At 36.5% G+C, this 24,660-nt stretch overlaps 1 protein-coding gene across 1 annotated transcript in view; it reads left to right on the top strand.

Moving 5' to 3' along the window:
- The window catches only part of LOC126975056 (WD repeat-containing protein 7-like), a 72,348-nt gene extending 49,941 nt beyond the window's left edge, over window positions 1-22,407 (top strand). Inside the window, exons 7-15 of the mRNA XM_050822855.1 lie at window positions 564-690; window positions 2,290-2,431; window positions 3,395-3,448; window positions 4,878-5,063; window positions 9,071-9,197; window positions 9,820-9,997; window positions 18,866-18,992; window positions 19,617-19,787; window positions 21,307-22,407. Of these exons, the coding sequence (XP_050678812.1) occupies window positions 564-690; window positions 2,290-2,431; window positions 3,395-3,448; window positions 4,878-5,063; window positions 9,071-9,197; window positions 9,820-9,997; window positions 18,866-18,992; window positions 19,617-19,787; window positions 21,307-21,479 (1,285 nt within the window). The 3' untranslated portion in view covers window positions 21,480-22,407. The remainder of the gene's footprint in view (window positions 1-563; window positions 691-2,289; window positions 2,432-3,394; window positions 3,449-4,877; window positions 5,064-9,070; window positions 9,198-9,819; window positions 9,998-18,865; window positions 18,993-19,616; window positions 19,788-21,306) is intronic.
- Window positions 22,408-24,660: the final 2,253 nt, after the last annotated feature.

Below are 24,660 nucleotides of genomic sequence, written 5' to 3'. Positions count from 1 at the left end.
TCTCAGTTTCGAGTCTGTTTCCGTAGGCGTTATGGTTTCCTTAACGGTTGCCAGCTCGCCTGGGATTGGCCTCTCGACCTGAGGTAAGTTTTCGGTTCTCTTGGGGGCGTCTAGCCGCTCACCCTCGGGTTCCGAGATAGATAGGTTTGCACCTATGTTAGACAAAATAGAATTTAATATATTATTTTCCTCCACTTTGTTCCCACGAGAAGCTAGGGAAATAAAGGTCACGAACCAGCAGAGCCCCGCTTACTGGCCGAAGGGCATAAAATAACACTCCGAGGTGCCCAGGTATCGGAGGTACACCGTTAAAGTCTGAGCTCTCCCCCAGACACGCAGCCCTCGTCATGGTACGTCTCACAACTTGGCTTGGATTCCCTCCTCCTTTATCCGGGCTTGGGACCGGCACCATACCAACCCTTTGATATGGGGAAGGATATGGAGGCGGAGTTAACGTTTCGACAGTAAAGCCATCTGTATGTGCAGTTCCATCACACCAATTTTCGCAATAATTTCTGTGTACTTGAATCGTTTCAATCAATTTAAATTAATATTAATTTCAGATTGGGACCAAAAGGTCGCAAGGCGCTAGTGGACAACTGGGCGCAATACCTTCCTCTGTACACTCACACGGAGAGTATTAACCCTCAAGCAGCACAGAAGGAACCAGCAGAGAAAGTCACCAGAGACGTAAGCGTAATCACAACACATAATGCAAAATATAATAAAAAATTATCCTTAAATAATCTAAAGAACACGCCGTAATAGAAGACTACTCGACTGCGCTTATTTTGGGTGGTGCAGCTAATCCTGACAACCCAACTCTTCAAAATAGTTCATCAAACCTCAAATAGTGCACTCTTCAATGCCCTCGACGACAGTCCTCGTTGACCCAAGGTGTTGGGCCCGGTATATCGCCACTGTCCTAACACTTCAGAATGATGTGTGCGGCCAGCTCTTCTGCCTCTATGCAAACCCTGCACAGGGGACTATCGGTGACCTGTATTAAAAAGATGCTTGATAAAAGGACCCTGATTATCACATGATATATTTTATGTAAACTTGGGTATGTGAAGTCACCAGCTTACTAAAGAGCTTAAAGTCTATGCACGGTTGAGCTTTTTTTGCCTGTTTTCGTCTTACTCACATACATCCAGTACTTATCATGTAGCTCCTTGGTATGTATCCAGGGAATGTTGTTCTATCATCTCCAAGCCCCCCCTGGCTTGTTCTTCACACACAACAACTGTACGTTTCGCAAGAATTTTTTTGCTGACACTTTGTTCAATCAACTGTCGCCTGCAGTATTCCTGAACCGATTTGTGGACATTAACGCTTAAATTTATGTCTGGCAACGCATCTCCTGTTTCTCTATGTCCATAGACGGTCGTTGTTTCACTTTCCATCGCGTGACCCTCTAGCCCCTTTGCCCCCCCTCTCTCTATATAAATAAAATGATAGAGATTATCATTTGTGCGCGCATTACGGAATACTAATGGATAGATTTCAATTTAGCCTTCTTAGTTATAATCCCTTAAACACTTGGGCCTTATCCAAAAAATATTGCTATCATTTTTTTTTAAGTTTTAGAAACAACGATGTTTATTAGCACTATGTTCTCAAACATGTGTGTACGCGAACGGTGTCGCGGGTATCAGCCAGTGTATATATGAAAATATTGTAGTGCATTCGAATTAAATGTTTGCAACAATTTTAAAATTGTGTCGAAATTTATTTTTGTTTTTTTTTTATGTAAAAGAAGGAGAGCGTACGGGTCTCCTGGTGGTATGTAAGGAAGGTGTACGCGCTTTTTTTGAAAGTACCCACGTCGTATCGTTCCGGAAACACCGCACAAGGTAGCTCATACCACAGCTTTGTAGTACGCGAAAGAAAGCTTCTTGAAAACCGCAATGTGGAGGACCGCACACATCCAGATGGTGGGGATGATATCCTAATATGTGGCGTGTCGTGCAAAGGTGGAATTCGGCGGCAGGAATCAGGTGAAACAGCTCTTCGGAACACTCCCCGTAATAAATGCGGTAGAAGACACACAATGAAGCGACGTCTCTAGGCAACGCCAAGTGATCCAGCTGTTCACAGAGCACTGGGTCCCCAACGATCGAGCTGATACTTGGGTGCGCCAGACCAGAGATGACAGCAATACTCCATATGTGGCCTGGCCTGCGCTTTGTAGAGGGCTAGAATGTGGGACGGTTTGAAGAATTGCCGTGATCTATTTATGACACATTACTTAATTAAATGATAATAATTTATTATGTATGATATCAGCAAGATGAGGAGTTTGAAGAAGAAGAGGAGGAAATAGTTCGGAAGCCATCCTCGTTGGCAGAACTCAAGAGGAAGCAGACCACTGCTGTGGTGTTGCTGGGCGTAATTGGTGCTGAATTTGGACAGGACATTGCTAGCGAAGGTAAAGTGGTGGCATGATGTCACATGTCCTCAAATGTTGTTGGTCCCACTCACCGTGAGGATGTTTTTTATGAAAATAGTAAAGTTTTTGTATTCACTTATTGATCTACCAATCTACTATCCAGTTTGTTTCTTATGGAAGAGGATAACAAACGAGAGTTACCCGATGTTAAGTGATCACCGCCGCCCACACTCTCCTGCATCAACAGAGGAGCCACAGGAGCGTTGCCGGCCTTTAAGGAAGGCGTACACACTTATTTTGAAGGTACCCATGTCGTATCGTCCCGGAATCACCGCACAAGGAAGCTCATTTCACAGCTTGGTTGTACTTGGAAGAACGTTTTTTAAAAACCGCGCTGTGTTTCATTTTCAACCGAGTATTTTTGCCCAAGATTAGAGTAGGTATTGAATTTCCTCGCGGTTTTTTTAAGTACGTATTAAAGCAGACTGCAAAGACTTAAGATAAATATATTTTAATCTTTAGGCTCAACTTTCGTCTCGGTATTCTTTCAGTTTATTCAAGTAAATTTTTGTTACATCTTACTAACGTTAAATTAAGTACCCCGCGCTGCTCATATATCTTCTAAGTAAAAAAAAATAGGTTCCGGATAAGTAATCACCAACAAATAAAGAAAAGTTATTGTGAAGTTTAGTATGTTGTTCAGCCATACAAAACAAAAATATTTTTAGCTCGCGGCCTCTTGGGCCGGGGCCTGTGGCCGGGGCCTGTGGCCGGGGCCCTCTTGAGTCGGGGGCCCGTGGCATTTTGCCAGCCCTGACACCCTATTGTTACGCCACTGTATGTAAGCCTTTGCTTGATATCTGGACTTGTCTGATTTAAAAATCTGTAAATAATATTTATTTACTTCTTTTACATCGATTTGATATCAAAGCCGTCGTATCACCTCGAAATTACTCAATTCTTGTTCATAAATATATTTTATTATCTTGTTCTAAATTTCAGGAAACAACAAAAAACGTAAAGATGCAGACAGCAGAAAGAGTTCCATTGTTGAAGGTAATTTTATAGTTCCATTGTTCATCACCTAGTAATGATATCGATAAATTACAAACACATACTTAGTATATTATTTGCTCAAACTAAGAAACTCTGATTATTTTTGTGAACTAGAAGTGTTACTTTTACCCTCAAGAAACTATAGCGTCCACATATTGGCTGTCGCTCAACCATACTAAACACAAAATAGCTTTTTTCTGAAATTTGCTTCTTCTTGGCATTACGCGTTGCTCAAACAGCGATAAAATAACGTTGTATCACGATTTTTTACACGTGCATTCTGTGGGCCAGGTACACCCAAAGATCCTACAGCGCCCTCCGCGTCCAATATAACAATGCCTTCAGGGTGCTACTGGGGTTGATTCGTTTCTGTAGTATATCAGGGATGTTCGCGACAGCGCGAGTAGATTGTTTTTACGCAACTAAGCGCAAAAGATGTGGTTCCCTGGCGCGCAGAATGAGGGGCCGCACCAACGGTGTCCTGAAGATGATTGGTAGCAGGTTCCACTGCAAATATATGAGTCACTGTTGCTCTATCTCTTATGGTATGGAGAAATAGTGACTCAAATAATAGTAATAAGTAGTTAGTTAAGAGTATGTTTTAGTACTAACGTAGTTTTTAAGTCTAACTAGCATTATTTTGAGTCTGTAGTTACTTTGAAATAAAGTTTTATTATTATCATTACATGCTAATAAGAAACTAATTTCAACATTTTCTTGATAATGTTCTGTATGTTCATAAGCACATAAACTTTGCTAGAAACTGTAACATTCATAATGTTAACACGAGGAACAAACTTGTTATGCCTATTACTCGGTTAAGTCGAGTTAGTAAGTCATTCATTGGACGATGTATATACTTTTCAACAAGATCCCAGAAAATGTTCAAAACAAAATTTGTCTTACAAAATTCAATAGAAAAGTTAGAAAACGTAAGTTTAACAATGCCTAATACTAGGCTAAGTCGAGTTAGTAAGTCTTTTGTTGGGCGATGTATATGCTTTTACAACAAAATCCCAGAAAATATTCAAAACAAAAGTAATACGTTATTCAAAAGAATTGTTAAAAAACGTTTGTGTGGTAAAGGTTACTATAACATAAATGACTTTCTTAATGATACCACAGATTGGGAATGGAGCGGCCACCCCAGGGCTATTATATAATAATAAGTTTAATTGTACGATATTACTTTGTAATCATATTTTTTATAAAAAAAGAAGGCCGTTGAGTTACTTCCACCCGTTCTTTTCAGGTCTGAGGCATACTTTTTCGAAGGATTGGGAGTTTTTGACTTTCAATAAGTAATAGCATATCATATTTTGAATAAAAATATTTTAATTTGACTGTGTCAAGTAATATACTTTCCATATATTTTATTTAAATATAGATCTTTTAAAATGAAATGAATGAATATTTTGTTACTCTTCAGGGTTCACTCTGAGCGCGTCGAACAACTTGGCGCGTCTGACAGCCCTAGCGCTGAGCCACTTACTGCTGGCTCCTGGCTCCGCTCGTCTGCCCGCGTTCACTCCACTGCGAAGAGCTGCCGTTGACCTCTTGGGTCGTGGCTTCTCTGTCTGGGAACCTTACCTCGATGTCAGCCACGTTCTGTTGGGTAAGATAATACTTTCTTAGAATTTTCTGGAATCATCGTCGGATGAAAGCGCCATGCGAGCACGCCGGGAGGACGCCGCGTGTAGCGACAGTCCGCGACGATACGTCGATATTTTGCTCGTATTCACCAATTCGTCATTTCGGCGGCGATATCATGGAAATGAACTAATGGTGAATATGAATGAAATGAATAATTTATAATATATATTATATTATACTAATAGGCAAAATTATTGTTATTTTGAATATACTTAATAAAAAACATAGGTATATTAAATAATAAGTTAATTCATTCTTCATTTGTTATTACGTATATTATGTAGGTTTTTATTTTTGGCTTACCAATACCAATTATTGTAGGACTTGTTTGATCAGGGTTTCAAAGAAATGGATTCTTTGATTTTACCTTAGATCATTTATACGTCTAAATAGATTGTGACAGTTGTAAAAACGTCGAAAAAAGATTGAGGTTGACAGTTAACCTCTATTTTGAATTACACGCACAATCAAATCGCGAGTGTAAGACGTAAGCTTGTCATGCACACTAAAGTTGGCCTGGCCTGTGTTTATCGGTCGTCTAGCAGCAAGAGACTCTATCTAGACGTATAAATTATATAATGGTGAGATAATACTTTCTAAGCATTATGTGGAATCATCGGCGGTTTTCCATCGTGTTGTAGAGATGTACCAGTTCCTAGGACTTAGAACCCCAAGAGGTACATTTGCAATAATTTAATATTCGTGGCCAATTTTGATTTGTCAGTGTTTGCTAATGCAAAGCTAGTGCACTGAACAATCTAATATAATATGTATAATGTAATGTATATTACTTGTGAGATACATTATGTTTTTTATTAACTAAAAATAAAAAGATACTTTGTATTTTCATGCGATGGCCAAGTTAATCTATTTATTTAAAACATTAAATATTTTCCATGTTGATATGGGCACTATAAAGGTCTCTGCCCACTACACCGTATCATACCAAGACCGTGCTAGGAGCGTATCAGGCATGAAAAGTAACGCGACGGTGTTGGTCGGTGATGGAACGGTCTAGTGGGAACAGTGTCATACTTTTCAATACAAATAATATTTATTTACCTGATAGGCTCCTAGCACGGTCATGGTATGATACGGTGAAGTGGGCAGATACCTTTAGACGTTGTTAGATTAGATAATTACGCTATGACTTAAGATCGAAAGACCCTTAAGTTGGGACTGAATATATTGACGGACTTGGTACTGTTTACATGTTATGTATGTGATGGTATTTGTAGTATTACGGATATGTGGGTTATGATTCTTACTTATTAATACCTATAACTATTGTATGAACTATCCATTGACACGTCTTAAGGGAATGGATTCTATGATTTTACAGTGTATTTTTTATTTTCACGGTAGTTAATCACAATAACACAATACAAAAGATTTGTGTGGCGACTCCCGCATCGTTCATAAATTTTGGAATTTGGGTTTAGCATGTTATCAAATTCAAATTCAAATATTTTTATTCAAAATAGGATTTAAAATCACTTATTGAACGTCAAAAACCCATTCAAAAGAGACTGCCTCAGACCTGAGAAGAATGGGCGCAAGAAACTCAGCGGGCTTTTTTTAATATAAAATATGGATGACAATGTAATATCGTACAATAAACATTTATAATTAAAGAGCCTGAGGGTGTTCGCTTTATTCCCAGTCCGTGGTGTCATTAAGGAAATCGTTTATGCTATAATACCTTTCCCACACAAACGTTTTTTAACAATTCTTTTAAATTTCGTAACACATTTGTTTTGTACATTTTCTGTGATCATATTGTAGAAGCATATACATTGCCCAACAAAACCCTTACTAACTCGACCCAACCGAGTAGTAGGCATAACAAGTTTATGTTTGTTCCTCGTGTTAACATTATGAATGTCACAGTTTCTAGAAAATTCCTCAATGTGCTTATGAACATACAAAACATTATCAAAAGAGTATTGAGAAGCAACAGTCAAAATTTTTATTTCTTTAAATTTTTCTCTTAATGATTCTTTAGGACCTAGGTTATAAATCGCGCGAATAGCCCTCTTCTGCAGCACAAAGATAGTATTAATATCGGCCGCACTGCCCCATATCAATATACCATAGGACATAATACTATGAAAATAACTAAAGTATACTAATCTCGCCGTATCTATGTCAGTTAACCGTCTAATTTTCTTAACCGTATATGCTGCAGAACTAAGCCTATTCGCCAATCCTTATGGGGGCCCCACTGCAATTTGGAATCAAGAGTAATGCCAAGAAATACAGCAGATTCCACTGGTTTTACCACCTCTCCATTTAATAAAATATTCGCATCTACATTTTTGACATTTGGCGCGTTTCAACGCGCTTAAATTTTTGATTTAAAATTTAAATAGCGCGTTTAAATTCATTTAATATATTATTTTTATGACTATTTAACAATAAGTTATTGGCGCTAAACCAGTACACGATGTCAGATAGAGCATTGTTTACTTCGTCATATAAAACTTGGCTTCGTTTCACTTTGAATATAAGTTGAGTGTCATCCGCAAACAATACCACCTTGTGTTTTTTTTCTACAAGGTTAGGTAGATCATTTATATAAATTAGGAAGAGGAAGGGTCCAAGAATAGACCCTTGTGGTACCCCCATACCGAGAGGAGTCCCAGGAGATCTCCTGCCATTTACCTCGACCCTCTGAATCCTATTATTTAAATATGAGATCAGAAGATCGAGTGCAGATCCTCTTATACCATAGTGACATAGCTTCCTGACCAGCGTTGAATGTTGAACACTATCAAAAGCTTTAGATAAATCACAGAAGATACCAAGTGCATTCTGTGATTCCTCCCAGGTCTCAAAATTATTCCTGAGGAGTTCAACACCTGCATCCATAGTCGAGCGTCCCCTAGTGAAGCCAAATTGTTTTATATGAAGTAACTTATAAGTGTTAAAGTGAGTAAGCAATTTGGCTTAAAATAATTTTTTCAAAAATTTTACTAAGGGTCAGCAACACTGAAACAGGGCGATAGTTATTCGGTTCAGAAGTGAGTCCCGACTTATATATTGGTGTTATTTTACTATACTTCAGAAGGCCAGGGAACACGCCATGTTCAATACAGCTATTAAAAACTTGTGCTAGATATGGTGCTATGACGTCAATAACAGAACTTATTATTTTTACAGATATGCCCCATATATCAGCAGTTTTTTTCATTTCTAAGGATCTGAAAGTTTTAATTATTTCTGCTGGGCTAACAACACTGAATTTGAAATTTTGTTTACATTCTTTAACATTTTCCAAAAGAAGTGACTCGGCGACAACACTGGTGGAGGAGACAAGGTTGCTTGAGATGGAAACTGAAATGTCAGAAAAAAAAATCTCAAAAGCAAAAGCTACTTCCTGCTCAGAGTGGACTTTGTATTGTTTATTATTAGATTATATTCAAACTTGCAGTCTTTCGCTCTTCCAGATTCCCTGTTAATAACTTTCCAAGTCATTTTTATTTTATTTGAAGCATTTTTAATTATCAACTGTAGAGTAGATAGTTTTTTATGAAAATAAGGGACGAGACGAGCAGGGCGTTCAGCTGATGGTAATTGATACGCCCTGCCCATTACAATGCAGTGCCGCTAAGGATTCTTAAAAACTAAAAAATTCTGAACGGCACTACAATTGCACACGTCACCTTGAGACATAAGATGTTAATTCTCATTTACCCAGTAATTCCACAAACTACGGCGCCCTTCAGACCGAAACACAGTAATGTTTATACATTACTGCTTCACGGCATAAATAGGCGCCGTTGTGGTACCCATAAACTAGCTGGCATCCTGTGCAAAGAAGCCTCGCACTGGTATAGATCGAGCCACAACCTGAACAACACACCAATAATTACGAACCATGCGTCATTCGAACATCATTCATAAATTTTATTTGAATACAATACAGTTCAGTTTAATAATTTATTTGGATGTTCGTTTATCAACCAGGTTTGCTGGAGATGTGTTCTGACGCGGACAAGCTGGTGCCGTCGATGACGTATGGGTTACCGTTGACAGCGCAGGCGGACTCTTGCCGCACTGCGAGGCATGCTCTCACCCTCATCGCAACTGCCAGGTATCTATGATATTATACCAAAAACTACCGCCCAGTTCAAAACGAATGCCTCAGATCTGAGAAGCATGTGCGCAACAAACTCAGCAGGCTTTTTATTTTTTATCAAAAAAATATTTTTACAAAGTAGTATTGTGTTGTACAATTAAACTTATTATTTAATAGGCTGAGGGCGGTCGCTCCATTCTCAATTTGTGGTATCATTAAGAAAGTCATTTATGTTATAGTAACCTTTACCACACAAACGTTTTTTAACAATTCTTTTGAATAACGTATTACTTTTGTTTTGAATATTTTCTGGGATCTTGTTGTAAAAGCATATACATCGCCCAACAAAAGACTTACTAACTCGACTTAGCCTAGTATTAGGCATTATAAGTTTATGTCTCTTCCTGGTGTTAACATCATGGTTATGACAGTTTCTAGCAAATTCACTTAAGTGCCTATATACATACATTACATTATCAAGAATATATTGAGAGGCAACAGTCAAGATGTTTAACGCACACACACATACATACAATTATGACTTTTGTACTTATTACTTTTAGCTTATTTTTAACCGACTTCAAAAAGGAGTAGGTTGTCAATTCGGTATTTTTTTTTATATAATAATCACCACCAGACCAGCCGCGTTCATCACGACCATGGCCCGCGAGGTGGCTCGCTGCGCCGCGGCCCCGGCAGGAGCCGCGCCGCCGGCCGCAGCCCTGGCGCTCCACCGCGGCCGCGCGGAGGTCCTGCGGGGCATCGAGCTGCTCATCGACAGGATGCACAGTGAGGTGGCCGAGCTACTGGTTGAGGTAAGAACTACAGATACCGCGCGAGTTGATGCAGGGTTCAGTGATAGTGCTGGGAACTTATTATAATTTACCTTAATTTTGTTCTGGTTTTTAGCTAATATTTAAAAAAATAATACACTCTTTTTATCAAAATTAATTTAATTTTCAAGCTTTATACAAATTCAAATCAAAATAAAATATGAATACGAAAAATACATATTTCTTTACAATTAAATAAAAAATACCTCGTTTCGTACCTTGCTTCTGTATATTTTCGAATATGTTTCTTTGAGTATTTTTTATTTTATTTCTTTAATTCAGAAACAAACAGTCATTTATAACTATAATAGCTGAGAAACATTTAGTAAAATATAGACCTACAGTTTCCTAGATTTTTAAAAACTACATCATTAATTATTTTATATAACACAAATACTTATTTATATATATATAAATTTTGAGGAGTTACACACTACTTAAATTTTAATAACTACTTAATTATTTTATTTAAAGCAAACAATATTAACATAACTTTAAAGAGCAACATACCTACATACCATTTCTTACATTTGTAAAACTACGTCATTAATTAATTCATATAAAACAAATACGTACTTAATATAAACATCATTTTTGAAAACCAACAATATCTAACTATTTAAATTAACTTAGATTACTATTTTTCAGAAAAATACTCCAAAGCAGATTCTTTCAAACTGCTAAGGGATTCACTAAATAAATGTATGTGTAATAACTTATCATTGTACAACCTGCAAGCACGTCTTATGAATGCGTTTTCTGCGTAGTTTATGCGACTACGAGGTATTAGAAAAAGCTTGCTCCGGCAAGTTCGTTCGCGACGTTGAGGTACTCTAAATGACAGTCAGTGCAATAATGGTGGGGAATCGATAATATTATTTATAATTTTAAAAATAATTTATATATCAGTACAATTTCGACGGCAACTTAATGAGCATATTTCATGCCTTTTCAGTGATGTGTCATAATCCATATATAAATGACCTGTACGATAATCGAGAGCTCTTAAAATTTTTTTATGGACCCTTTCTATTTTATTTGAATAGATATTAAAAAATGGATTCCAAACAGAACTAGTAAACTCGAGATGACTGCGAACATAACTATTAAACAGCACCATGTACGTTAAAGCTCTCTTAAAGGGCTTTCCTACCCGAAGTATGAAACCTAATTGTTCACTTCCGCCCGAACCTCTTAAGTGACAGTACATATACGGTATTTTATTTTGTTTGTTTTTCGAGAAAGTTGCAAATTAAGTATAATCTATTCAAATAACTAGCTATCTTCTTTAATATTCAGTTTGAAATTAGAAATAAGTTTTAATTGCCACCGATCAGTGAATAACCACTCACCAGTTACTCACAACTATAAAGACGACATTCACCGCAACGTTCTTCTACGACCAGCTTTGAAAAGTGTGGCACTAAACAGAAACACTTCAAAATATAGCACAAAACGTAGAATAACATTAAAGAACTGCACAAATTGGAACTTAATACCGATATCAACAAACAACCAAGGTAAACTAAACCAAGTTTTTTCGTTGCAAATCAAATACTTTGTGCGACCACATAAACTTTGAACTCAAGTTACTTAGGTATATTGAAAAATGTCGAAATTAATCAGATCTCCTGTAAATCGAAATGTACAGCATACTTTGTCAGACTCTGACATAGCACAAACAAAAACTCATGAAACAGCGACACAGCGCAGCAGCAAGAGACGCAGAGGATCCCCTGATAAATCATGCACAACGGAGGATATCAAGAATATACTGGCGGAATGGAAGAATAACGAAAATTCTCTACTTAATAAACTGGTAAATGACGTAGCCGAAATCAAACATCAAAATACTCAAATAAAAGAATCTAACAAAGAAATTGAAAAAGCATTGGAATTCTTGAATTGCCAGTATGAAGCTATGAGGAAGAAAATGGAATTATTAGAAAGTGAACGCAAAGAGCATATTTCACAAATCGAAATTCTTGAACAAAAAGTAGAAGAATTAAACCGTACACTGAAATCATCATCTATCGAAATAAGAAATATGTCTTCTATGAAAAACTATGAAAATAAGGATGAGCTATCCAGTATCGTAGTTAAAACCTGTAAGGCTCTAAATGTTGATATAGAGAAACGAGAACTAAAAGATATATACGTAATACGTGGCAAACGAGGTAACAATACCATTGTGGCTGAATTCACATCTAATATAGTAAAACATAATGTCATCAAAGGTGTAAAATTGTATAATAAACAACACCCCAACTCTCGCTTGAATACTTCTGTTATTGGACTAGACGGTGATAAAAAACCTATCTATATATCTGAGGCACTTACTTACAAAGCACGAAGACTATTCTATCTAGCGCGTGACTTAGCCAAGACAGAAGAATTTAAGTACTGTTGGGTAAGTAACGGTAAAATATTTTTGAGGAAAACCGATCAATCGCAACACATGGAAATCAAAAACGAATTTCAGTTAATCAGTCTCAGAAGCAAAAAGTGACTAGATTCGATTTTGTTGAATACAAATAATTTTCCATTATTTCTGTATAAGTTGTGCATATACTCATATTTATTGTATTTTTCTCAAGGTAAAAAACTGGTAGTAAAAACATCAAGTAATATATACATAGAGCAGGAACTGGGTAACAATACACTTAGGGACATAATATATAATTTCAAACCCTTTCCGATAGGATTTCAAAAGTCATGTTTAATCAAATATAAAATTCAATGTCGCAAATAATATAACTCTAGCTAATGACCTGGATCAAATATCTGCCGGGGACGCATATGAATGTCGTCCTGAAACATGTAAAGAATTGCTAATATCCCCGAATGATACCTCAAACCTTAAAATCCTTACACAGAACATACGAAGTATCTCTCGTAATTTTTCAGAATTACTAGTATTACTAACAAGAATTGACGTGAACTTTGATATTTACATATTAACAGAGTCCTGGAATTCTAAAACAATTTATTTTCCCTCTATGGTAGGATATAATACCTACTATACTGAGAACAATTCCAATCAAAACGATGGGATCGTTGTTTATGTTAAGCAAGGCTTAAATTATGTAGTAAAAGAACACATACTAAGTGATGCAACTTGCATATTAATTGAGGTCAATACAGATACAGTAGTTATTGGCCTCTACCGTTCTCCTTCTTTTAAAAACACAAGCAATTTTGTGAATTCTCTTGACAATTTACTTGATACTTATAAAACGCACAAAACTATTGCTATATTGGGAGATATAAACATTGATGTAAGAAATGACATTGATTCTTATTCTGCTGATTATCTAAACTTATTGGCAAGTCACGGGCTCATGGCTGGTCACAACTATCCTACCAGAGGTAAAAATTGTTTAGACCACGCTATGATAAAAGCGAAATTACCATCCACGACCCTTGTTATAACACCATCGATTACAGACCACTCAACGGTCATTATTAAGATTAGTTTAAATTCTAAAAATACGCAAAATACCAAGATATTACAAAACAAAATAAGATATGATTTGATCGCTAAAGAAATTGAGAAAATAGACTTTAAGCCTATCATCAACTCAAATGATCCCAATTGGTGTTCTAAAGAAATAGTTGATACTTTAACTAAAACAATCTCAAAATATACAACCACAACATTAATTCCCAAGAAGTATCACTGTATCAAGCCTTGGATTACTCCTGGTCTCATACGTTGTATCAAAACCCGTGACAAAATGCATACAAAGTCTAAAAAAGAACCTGACAATCAAATTCTCAGTATTACTTACAAGCGATACAAAAACCACTGTAACGATTTATTAAAAATATTAAAAAGAACATATGAACAAAATGAATTAAAAAAACACGCTAAAAATCCTAAAAACACATGGACACTAATAAGAAAATTCACAAACACAACTAACAAAAAAGAATTACAACAGGATCTCCTGAGGATTGACACTAAGCCTGAAAACGCAGTTGAGAAAGTTAATAACTATTTTGCTGGTATTGGCAAGGACCTAGCAGACAAAATTCCTCACGTTCAATGTCCCGTAGATTTAAATTGTTCTAATAAAAAACCAATGACGCCATCAAACTCTATGGTGATGTTGAAAACAACAGAAAAAGAAATAGAAAACTTAATAACGAACCTTAAAAATGACTCAGCTGTTGGATGGGACAATATATCACCAAAAATAATAAAATTGAGCAGACACATCCTTGTTCCACTTTTAACACACATCTTTAATTTATGTATTGAAACGAGTACTTTTCCACAGGTTTTCAAACTCTCCATAATTCTACCCATATATAAATCAGGAGAAAAATCATGTGCCAATAGCTATCGCCCTATTTCAATTTTACCGACTATTTCCAAATTATTTGAAAAAATTATGAGTAAAAGACTTATGTCCTTTCTAGATAAAGAAAATATCTTAGCTAAGCATCAGTATGGCTTTAGGGCAGAAAGATCAACAGGGGATGCAGTATCGGATCTATCAGAATTTGTGGCAGCCCGTCTAGATGCTAAAGAAAAATGCGTGGGCGTTTTTCTTGACCTTGCGAAAGCCTTTGACACCGTTTCTATACCACTTCTTTTAGAAAAAAAGGGAGGCAATTGGAATAAGAGGAAAGGTGCATTCACTTTTTAAGGATTACCTTACAAACAGAAAGCAAAGTGTAAAAATAGGTGATTATATAAGCTCTTTTCATCCAGTAACTCACGGTGTACCTCAGGGCAGTGTGCTCGGTCCTGCTTTGTTTCTGATTTATGTGAACGACCTTTGTCATCTTAATCCAATTAACTGCAAAACATTTATGTATGCCGATGATACGGCCTTAATTTTTCATGCCGATTCTTGGGCAGATGTCAAAACCAAGGTTGAAATAGGACTTCGAAAAACTTTTCAATGGCTTCAACAGAATTTGTTAACTCTAAACATTCTTAAAACAAAATATATCACCTTTGGCATTACTACAAGACAAATTCCCTCAGACGAAAATTTTTCCGTACAAGTTCATAATTGTAAGAAAGTCTTGACTCAAAATAAAGGATGCTCTTGTGTTTACCTTAATAAAACGAAAATAATTAAATACCTAGGAGTTCTAATAGATGAGACCCTATCATGGAAACCGCAAATTGATCTACTGTCAGAAAGGACTAGAAAACTTATTTTCGTATTTAAAACCTTACGTCAGATTGCTGATTTCACTCTTTTGAGAAATGTTTACTTTGCATTAGCACAATCCTTATTAACTTATTGTATTAAATCGTGGGGTGGCGCTCGAAAATCATGTCTTTTGAAGCTTGAACGGGCCCAACGTGCTCTATTAAAGGTTATTATTTGCAAAACCTTTGCGATGTCTTGTCTGTAAGACAATTGTTTATTAGGGACACTATAATGGCACAGCACTCAAAACTTATATTTGTTCCAGAAGCAGTAACAAAACGACGTAAAGATAAAGTCTGTCCTACAAACACTTTTAAAACTTTTTTTATACGTAAATTTCAATGCTATCTTGGTCCCATGCTCTATAATAAATTAAACAAAATTATTAATATCTACTCTGAAAACAAATTTAACTGTAAAAAAAAGCTAACTGTTTGGTTAAAAAATAAAAAGTATGATGAAATTGAAAATTTGTTTATAGCTATACGTTAAATTATTAATTATCCAGCCTTACTTACCTTACCGATATACGCACAACATACAGAAAAAAAAAAAAAAAAAAACTTTAAATTTCATTGTTTATTTTATACCATTATCTTATAAAATTATAGTATGCATAATAATAGCTTATATTTCACATCTACAATAAATTAATATTTCTATTTATCTATATGTATACATGTATCCTTATATATTTATCTTTAAAATTTATTATCTTTAATACTATATTATACATTATTACTTTAAAAGTTCAAAATAAACCCAATCAATAATACCTTACTATATTATTATATGAAAATAGCCCAAGTCAACAGTCTTTGTAGTCAACCCAAATGTTTTTAAGTATACCCTCAAATTTATTACTGACCGCTCAAGTACTAACCAGTAATATGTATGATAGACAAATGTTATTTATTTTCTGGTAGAACTGTTAAATTTTTTTTTTTTTTCCATAAGTTAAATTCTTATATACGCTTTTATGTATTGAAGTTATCTGTAAAACACAATGTATCTGGAAGTAACTAGTATTAAAATACAGGCCCGGCCTAGTTTAATGCTAGTGACAACTAAAATAATATAAAATATTTTAATTAACTATTAGAAACACTACTTATCCTACGGGATTAGTGGTGCGATTATTTTCAAAAGCATTGTGAATATTTGAAAATTATTTTGATGTATTTGGTGTTGTTTGTCCAGAAAAATATCGTGTATGTTCCATTACTTGTATTGTTATTATAGTATAATAATATTAAGTAGAATTAAGTGAACTAAGTAAAAAAAAAATAAAAAAAAAAATTAACAGTAATTAAACCATTGCGTTTTTTTTTTTTTTTTTTTGAAAAAGTTTGTATTGAAATTGTATGGGTTCTCTTTTTCTGCTAAAACTTATAACAAAACACTTATCGGTATTCAAAAATAGGTTATTTTGATTACAAAATGTCTCGAAATTACTTAAATCACTCTGTAAGGTATCACAGTCACCAATATCGCGGATGACTTTAAAATTTTTTGTATCATCGGCATATAAAAGTAAATTGGAACGGTTTACACTTTCTATGACATCTTATAGGTATAATATAAATAACAACGGTCCTAAATGTGACCCTTGTGGAACGCCAGAAGTAATGAGTCTGTACTGAGAGGTATACCCATCCACTGCAACTGCCTGCGACCGGTTTTCAACGTACGACTTTATCCAGCGAAAAAGATCCCCGTGTATACCAAGTTGCCAAAGTTTCAAGGCGTTTATGAGAAATTTTATCGACTGCTTTGGCAAAATCAGTGTACACGGCATCCACCTGGTAATTATTATCTAAGGCTTCCAAAATAATTTCAGTGTACAATAAAAGATATGTTTCAACAATGCGACCTTTTACAAAACCATGTTGATATATACTAATATGACGACGTACAGCGGCAGACAGCTGGTCGGTAACAATCTTCTCTAATTGTCGTGTTCTTGCCTAGTTGGCATAATTTGGAGATGGGCCGATACTTGTCAATGTCACAGCTGATTTCTCCTTTCGGTATCGGAGTAACAAGCGCACGTTTCCAAATAGAGGGCACACAACCTTCACGAAGAGAGTTCTCAAATAGTAAAGTGATAGGAACAGATAACTCGTGAGAATATTTGTTTATGATAACTGGATGAATACAATCAGGACTGGCTCCCTTATTTATGTTGATTGACTTAAGATATTTATGCACAAGGTCTTTAGTTAAAATTATGGTATTCATGTCAAAAACTGTATTTTTTACTAGTGGAAGATTGTGCAGCTCAATGGTACCAGATTTTTCAAATACAGAGTGGAAGTGTTCGTTAAACATGTCGCATATCTGGGTGCCAGTTGAAGCCGATACACCTTTATAATACATAACTTGTGGAAGACCACTCCTTGCGGAGATTGACTTCATATAAGACCAGAAGAACTTTGGGTTTATGTAATTTTTATAGCATCTACGTTCTAATTTATCAATTTTTTTTCATATGCATCTAAAACTGTCGTAAACTAATAGTTTGCCATATGTCTTCCATAGTTTATGGTACTTTTTCTTTTCATTCAGTAATCTTATGAGGGATTTCGTATACCAGGGAGGCTTATTTGAATATGTGCGTAGAGGGCGCTTTGGCTTTTGGGCTTTTGGCGCGTGTCTATCAAACGATTTAGAATTTCATAAAAAATTAAAATACTCTCCTCTCTCCTCCTCACTCTCCTACTCCTCTAATGATCGTCTTGAAAATAGCAAAAACCAATCAATCTTAGACAACTCAGTTTCACTCCAATTTCATTGAACTAAAATCCGATCGAAAATCTCGTAGTTCTTTTAGGACAGCTGCAATACCTTCTTGTGTCTCTTTTAAGGATCCAGGTGTAGTAGCTGAGTTGGGCATGTTACGGCAGGTCCAAACACTTCTATGCAGCCTTTTTGTTGGAATTCATGCGTCGGTAGCCAATTTCCGTTAGACCGGCACAGGCATAGTGAAGAGATACACGACACACAGAACACAAAACTGCATCAGTTACATTTTCGTTGCACTTAATACAAATCATTTTATTTGATGTAAAACGCTTGGTTACACAGCGACTATTCAATATTTACGCGAATACGAATGAAGAGCGCAAACGCACGCGATACAGAACCGTCCACTGAGAGCGCGTGGCGAGACTGAATTTCTGAAGAAAGTATTTTAAATCTTTTTAATGGAAATATTTTTCTTTATAATTAGTATTTGTTTGTAATATTCACGGGAATCTTTATCTTTAAACTTTGTCTGTTGAAGTTCCACGTCTACTATGTGTCCCAGAACACATTTAAATTTTTTTCTTTTACTTCTTTTTTTTTTTTAAATAAGGGACGAGACGAGTAGGACGTTCAACTGATGGTAATTGATACGCCCTGCCCTTTACAACGCAGTTCCGCTCAGAATTCTTGAAAAACCTCAACACCTTGAGAAATAAGATGTTAAGTCTCATTTGCCCAGTGATTTCACTTGCTACGGTGTCCTTCACATCGAAACAGAATAATGCTTACACATTACTGCTTCACGGCAGAAATAGGCGCCGTTTTGGTACCCATAATCTAGCCGGCATCTTGTGCAAAGGAGCCTCCCACTTTTACTTCAGTCCTTTGGTCTAAAACACACTCGTTTTATATATTTTTCATCGCCTAGGTTATGGACATCATCCTTCATTGCGTGGACCAGTCCCATCTTAAGAGCAAGGGGCTGAACGAAGTATTCCCGGCCATTTGTCGCTACAACCAGGTCTCACATTGTCCGGCCACTAGGAGAATTGCAGGTTCGTTCTGGGGACATTCGATCAAATTTGACCGCATCGTGCATTAAGATGATTAACAGAACTTTAATATACAGTGTATAACAGAATCAGGTGAAAGAGCTCGTCGGAACACTCCCCGTGATAAATGCAATAATAGAAGACACACAATGAAGCGAAGTCTCTACGCAACACCAAGTGATCCAGCCGTTCACAGAGCACCGGGTCCCCGACAATTCGAGCTGCGTAGCGTTGCACGAGTTTAAATGGATCGAACTAATACTGTTATTTTTATCGATTACCGAGTTTTTTTTTATGACAATAGGGGCCGAGACGAACAGGGTGTTCAGGTGATAGTAATTGATACACCCTGCCCATTACAATGCAGGCTCTCAGGATTCTTGAAAAACCTACAAGTTCTGAGCGGCACCAGAATTGTGCTAGTCATCTTGAGACAAGATGTTAAATCTCATTTGCCCAGTAGTTTCAATAGACACACAATAATCAATAAACACATATTCCACGGGGGGAAAGGGCTCCGTTCCGGTACCTATAATGTAGCTGGCATCCAGTGTAAATGCCCATAGTCGCTTCTTACGACACCCTTGGAAGGAAGCACGTGCGTCCAGCTCATAGTATGACCGGCAGTGGGCAGCCACACCGGCCAACTCGCCATCTACGAGCTGCGCGCGGGCCGCTGCCAGTCGCTGGCCGCTCACTCGGGCGCCGTCACGGCCTGCGCCTTCTCGCCCGACGGCCGCTACCTGGTGTCGTACGCCACGGCCGACAACCGCCTGTCCTTCTGGCAGAGCAGCGCTGGTGTGTATCATGACAGAGCTAATAAACCATTGTATACAATATTGACACACTTACACAAATTATCTTGCCTGTACTATGGGTCTAAGACAACCATAAATTTAATACAATATACATACTTAAACATACATAAATACATATAAACATCCATGACTCGGAAACAATCATCCATAATTATGATATAAATGATTGCACCTCCCGGAATTCGAACCCGGGACCTCTATAGCTTAATAGTCAGGGTCACTAACCATTCGGCTATTTGGGTCGTCATTTAATAGATCATTGTATTTCTTGGATGCGATTACTAATTATGTCAGTAATCATGTTCATGAAACATCGTTACAAAAAAGAAATCAACCTCTACGGTTGATGCATCCAATATACGATAATTTATATTATTTATACAGTTTATTCTTTAGGACTTTTTATGAAAAAAAAATATTTTATTTAAACACGATGCAGCACCTTACAAACTAATTTGATATATATATTGTAAAATACTCTATTCGATTGAAATCAGGGGTCGTTGCGTTTCTTGTATGTTCTTCTCACGAACTCTATTTTTTCTGGACATAATATGGTAGATTCAGTAATTTATAATAATCACTATCGTCACTATAAATTTTATAGTGACGATTCAAAAGCGGTTAGTTTAAGCAAAATTGAATACAGTTTATTTAACTTTGACCTTAAAACTGAACTAAACACTTTTACAATACGAGCAAACACGTTATTTTTGTGATGTTAAGCAATGAGTTCGCGTTTTTGCCTAACCATGTCGTATCGTCCTGAAAACACCGCGCAAGATTTCCTAATTCTAACTAATTTCATAGCATTGTTTTATGTGGTAGAAAGTTCTATAAATACCGCACTGTAGAAAAAACGCTAAACATACATTTAAATTTTGTGGCGTGTCGTGCAAAGGTGAAATTTAACGGCATCAGATGAAACATCTCTTCGGAACACTCCCCGTGATGCATGCGTTAAAAGACACATATTTTTTTTTTTGTTTCGAGAGGAAATACTGTTACGTATTTACGTCCCGGAACGGGGCGTAATATGTCGGACTCGAGTGTCCGCGTAAGCGGACGCCCCATACCGACTAAAACCTCCTCTGTGCTGTTAGCAGCCCTGGCTTTCACAGCGAAGTAGGACGTGGGCCGTGGAGGCCGCAAAGACTACGCAACAACAGTCGCGGGGCGTCTCCTAAGGAGACTCGAACCTCAGACCGGCTGTGTGCTTGTGGGAAGGAGACACACAGTGACGCGATGTGTGTACGCAACAAAAAGTGATGCAGTTGATTGTTGAGGCGTTTGCCATCCGGATGACCGCAGGATTGGCAATCGCACGAGATTTCGTGATTCAGTATATCAGAATAGTAAGCAAGGTATTAAGGGAATTATTGTCGAAGAAAAAGTCTTGTGGGAGTTCTATTAAACAAGGTTCATTTTACGCCATTCCGCGACCTTCTTAAAAGAGGACTCAATAGAGTCTAATTACTCTGTATTGTTTTCATTTCCAGGTATGTTCGGCTTAGGCGCGGCACAGACGCGCTGCGTGAAGTGTTACAGCACGGCGCCTATGGCCGACGTCGCCCGTCTGAACCCGGCGCGACTCGCGCGGCTCGTGTGGTCGTCGTCTCGCTCCGTCACGCTCATGTTGGCAGACGGCTCCGAGACAAGATTCAATATTTAATTTGTTACTGATTTGAACGTCATAAAGTTACGCATGTATTCTTGATGTATACCGTCGTTAGTATTAGCACAATACAAGGAATTCAAAACTAGCGTAACAGAGCGCTAGGGTTGGTTCATACAATAAGATTGACAACGCGGACGGCCCGGCGCAGCTAATTAGAGCTCTATTCAAAATGAGACGAATGACGCGCGGGACGCGTTTTAGAGCAATTCGCTCGCTCGCTCAGCCTCAAACTTCAAACAAAGTTCTTCAGTGGGAAAAAATCTACTCGCGTCTCTTTGAACACGTCCATACAAGTTAGTTGACACAATCGGCGCAAGCGACTTCCGTCGTAGTAGTAAGTAGTAATAGTAGCTTCAGTTTGAACAGAGCTTTAACTCGGACAATGACAAGTGCCGGCGGGACGTCCGGTGTCCGGACACTAGTATGAAGTTAAAATACCGTTCTTTTACTGTATTGTTGTATTAGGAAGCTCTGTGAGACCGATGTTTAATGTGTGTAGTAATTCTTTCAAGCTATTGCATTCTTATTTATATTAATGCCTTCAGTAATAAAGAATGTTTCAAATGTAAAAGTAGTAACTATAAACATTGTATTTAATGGCTGTTCATGATGTGAAAAATTAAAGCTGAAGGTAAAGGTGAAGGAAAGAAATTCTGAGCAGTTTTTGTCCAATATTGATTGCTCATGCCCAAATCTGAGTTTTTTTTTTCTTATTAGAAATTCAACTGTGAATTCCTTGTTGGCATACTTTTAAAGTCTACCTTTATTCATAACATTATTGTTGAATTATATTTTATATACATATTATGGTGATTCTTTGGTGTTCGTCTGTTATTCATTCCTAAGTTTTGGCTATGTAATTTATTATACTTATTGTAATAATAATCGTTGTTAATCTTTGAATAAAGTATTATAATCAATAGATGTACTTCCATTTCATAATATTAAATCTCAAAACTTCATATGAAGACATGTTGCACATGATTTCAACCGCTATGAAAGACATTACTATCACCACTACCATATTTGAGCTCCTGGTGTCTGTAGTAATACATTGAGCGCATGACGTCAGAATATATTAAATTTCAGTAATAATTGGTTTTTGTTATCTTCAGGTGGCGATAAAATACATACCATCAGATAATCTGGCCTCTACATTGCAGAACTACAAAAAACGTGGGACTAAATAAAAACTTTTGTATTAGAAATTTTTTAATAAACTCAAAAAAACACACAAAAAAGCTGCGTAAATATACTTAGACATCTATTAGGTCCATACATATTAAATTCAATGATAAAGCACTTGCCTTCAACGATTTTATTAATATTATTACCACATTTACTTCAGCAAACCTATGAAGTGGCGTAAGTGAATAAAGGGTAAATACGTTATGAATGATTGAGTTTTAGATTTGCCCCTTGTGAAACAATATCATAATATGTGAGGACCAAACATTAAGGATACTTCCGAGTCTAATAATTTTAATACTGACTGTTCTTACCATAAACTTAAAATATACTAGGATATAGACGATCTGAAAGACCGATAATGCCTGACCAATTTTGATTTGTCAATGAGTGTATTACCTAGTGGTTTCATATTTAAAATACTATGGAGCTAATGCCAAGCGCGGCTGACAATTAACGAATTATCAAACAAAATCTTTTACAGTACCAAAAAAAACTTACATGTTCTATCTTGCATAGATACAGCAACTAAATAAAATAGCAGATAAATCTGTAATAGTGATACGATAAAGTTTTTCTTCTCTCTAGCACGGTCTGTTTCTCACTACGCTAGTATATTGTAAGGTGGTATTATGGTGCTTAAAGTAATTAACTATTCTAACTGCTGTTCCCCGAGATTTAATAAAATAACAGGGTTTCTAGTAAACTGACAATAAACAACGACCCACTAATTATATTTATTGATATATACCGTGGTGCCCGTCGCCTTGTGCTTGACAACAGCTGCGAGCCCTTGTACCATATCAACAACCAGAAAGCGCGGCGAAGCGACGCACGTGATTAGCATGCGATAAATTTGCGACACTAGCAACTTTGAAATGTTTCTTAAATATTTATCTACTCTGGGCAAAAAAATTGTCGGAACATAACATATATTTTATTTTTCTTAAAAATATACGCACTTAAAGCTAGGACTTAATTCTATATAATTTCTGCAGCTGTTTTACAACCATCTTATAGTTATTAAAACCTTAATTGTATTAATCGTGACGAGAGTTTTGTTCCATCATAACTTATAATTAATGTAAGTTTTGATTCTATTACATACTATTTACTTATTAGCTTAAATGCTTACAAATGAAGGATAGATAGTACTTTGAACCTTGTATTTTTAGACTCAAATTTCTATAGGTAATGTCGTACTATTTATTTCAATCTTCTTCTAACTCACATTCAATCGGTACGTCATACAGATAATACACATAAACCATTGTCGAACAATAAACAACTAGACTTACAATCACGCTCATAAATTGTCTGAAGCAAAACTCTGCCCACACGTCTATTTGGCAGAGTTTTCATTCAGTCGTGTTTCAACCGCGCTTTGAATACAACGACACGTATTGACAAAGTGATTAATGAAAAACTGTCCATATAACAGCATATTCATTCTCAATAAGGATGAAGTGTGGTATTTCAGGTAAGTGCCCCTTTAAATAAACAGAATTGTTTAATCATTTTGCCTAAATAATTACATAATTGCTAAAACAAAATATTCTTGCGTCGTGTTCGCATCCGTCTCGCGCGTGACATAGTGTTACTACTTCTAATGAGCGTATACAATAGACTTTAAACATTAGTGCCACGAAATAATGTGTTTATTTTGTATATATGTATAGGCGATTGGGTCTATTGTTGTCTTATGTACGTCAATGACATAAACGCATCGGTCGCATTCGTCACCGTAAGCGCACCCCGCCCTGTCAATCCGCGTATTGCGTGCTCAAGCACGTAGTGCAAGAACGGGCGCGACCACAAACATACTCTTCCTAATACCATGAACATCTCACAGATCACAGTTAGTACCTACGCCAATCAAACGTGAGTCAAGCCGTGTATTATATTGGTAAATAGCAGATGACATAAGTCTTCAATTACACCTAATTTTACCTCTATAAGAATTAAAGAAAAAATAAAAATACAATAA

The sequence above is a fragment of the Leptidea sinapis genome, chromosome 34, assembly GCF_905404315.1.
Source record: "Leptidea sinapis chromosome 34, ilLepSina1.1, whole genome shotgun sequence".
Classification (NCBI taxonomy): Eukaryota; Metazoa; Arthropoda; class Insecta; order Lepidoptera; family Pieridae; genus Leptidea; species Leptidea sinapis.
This window is presented reverse-complemented; position numbering and strand designations above follow the sequence as displayed.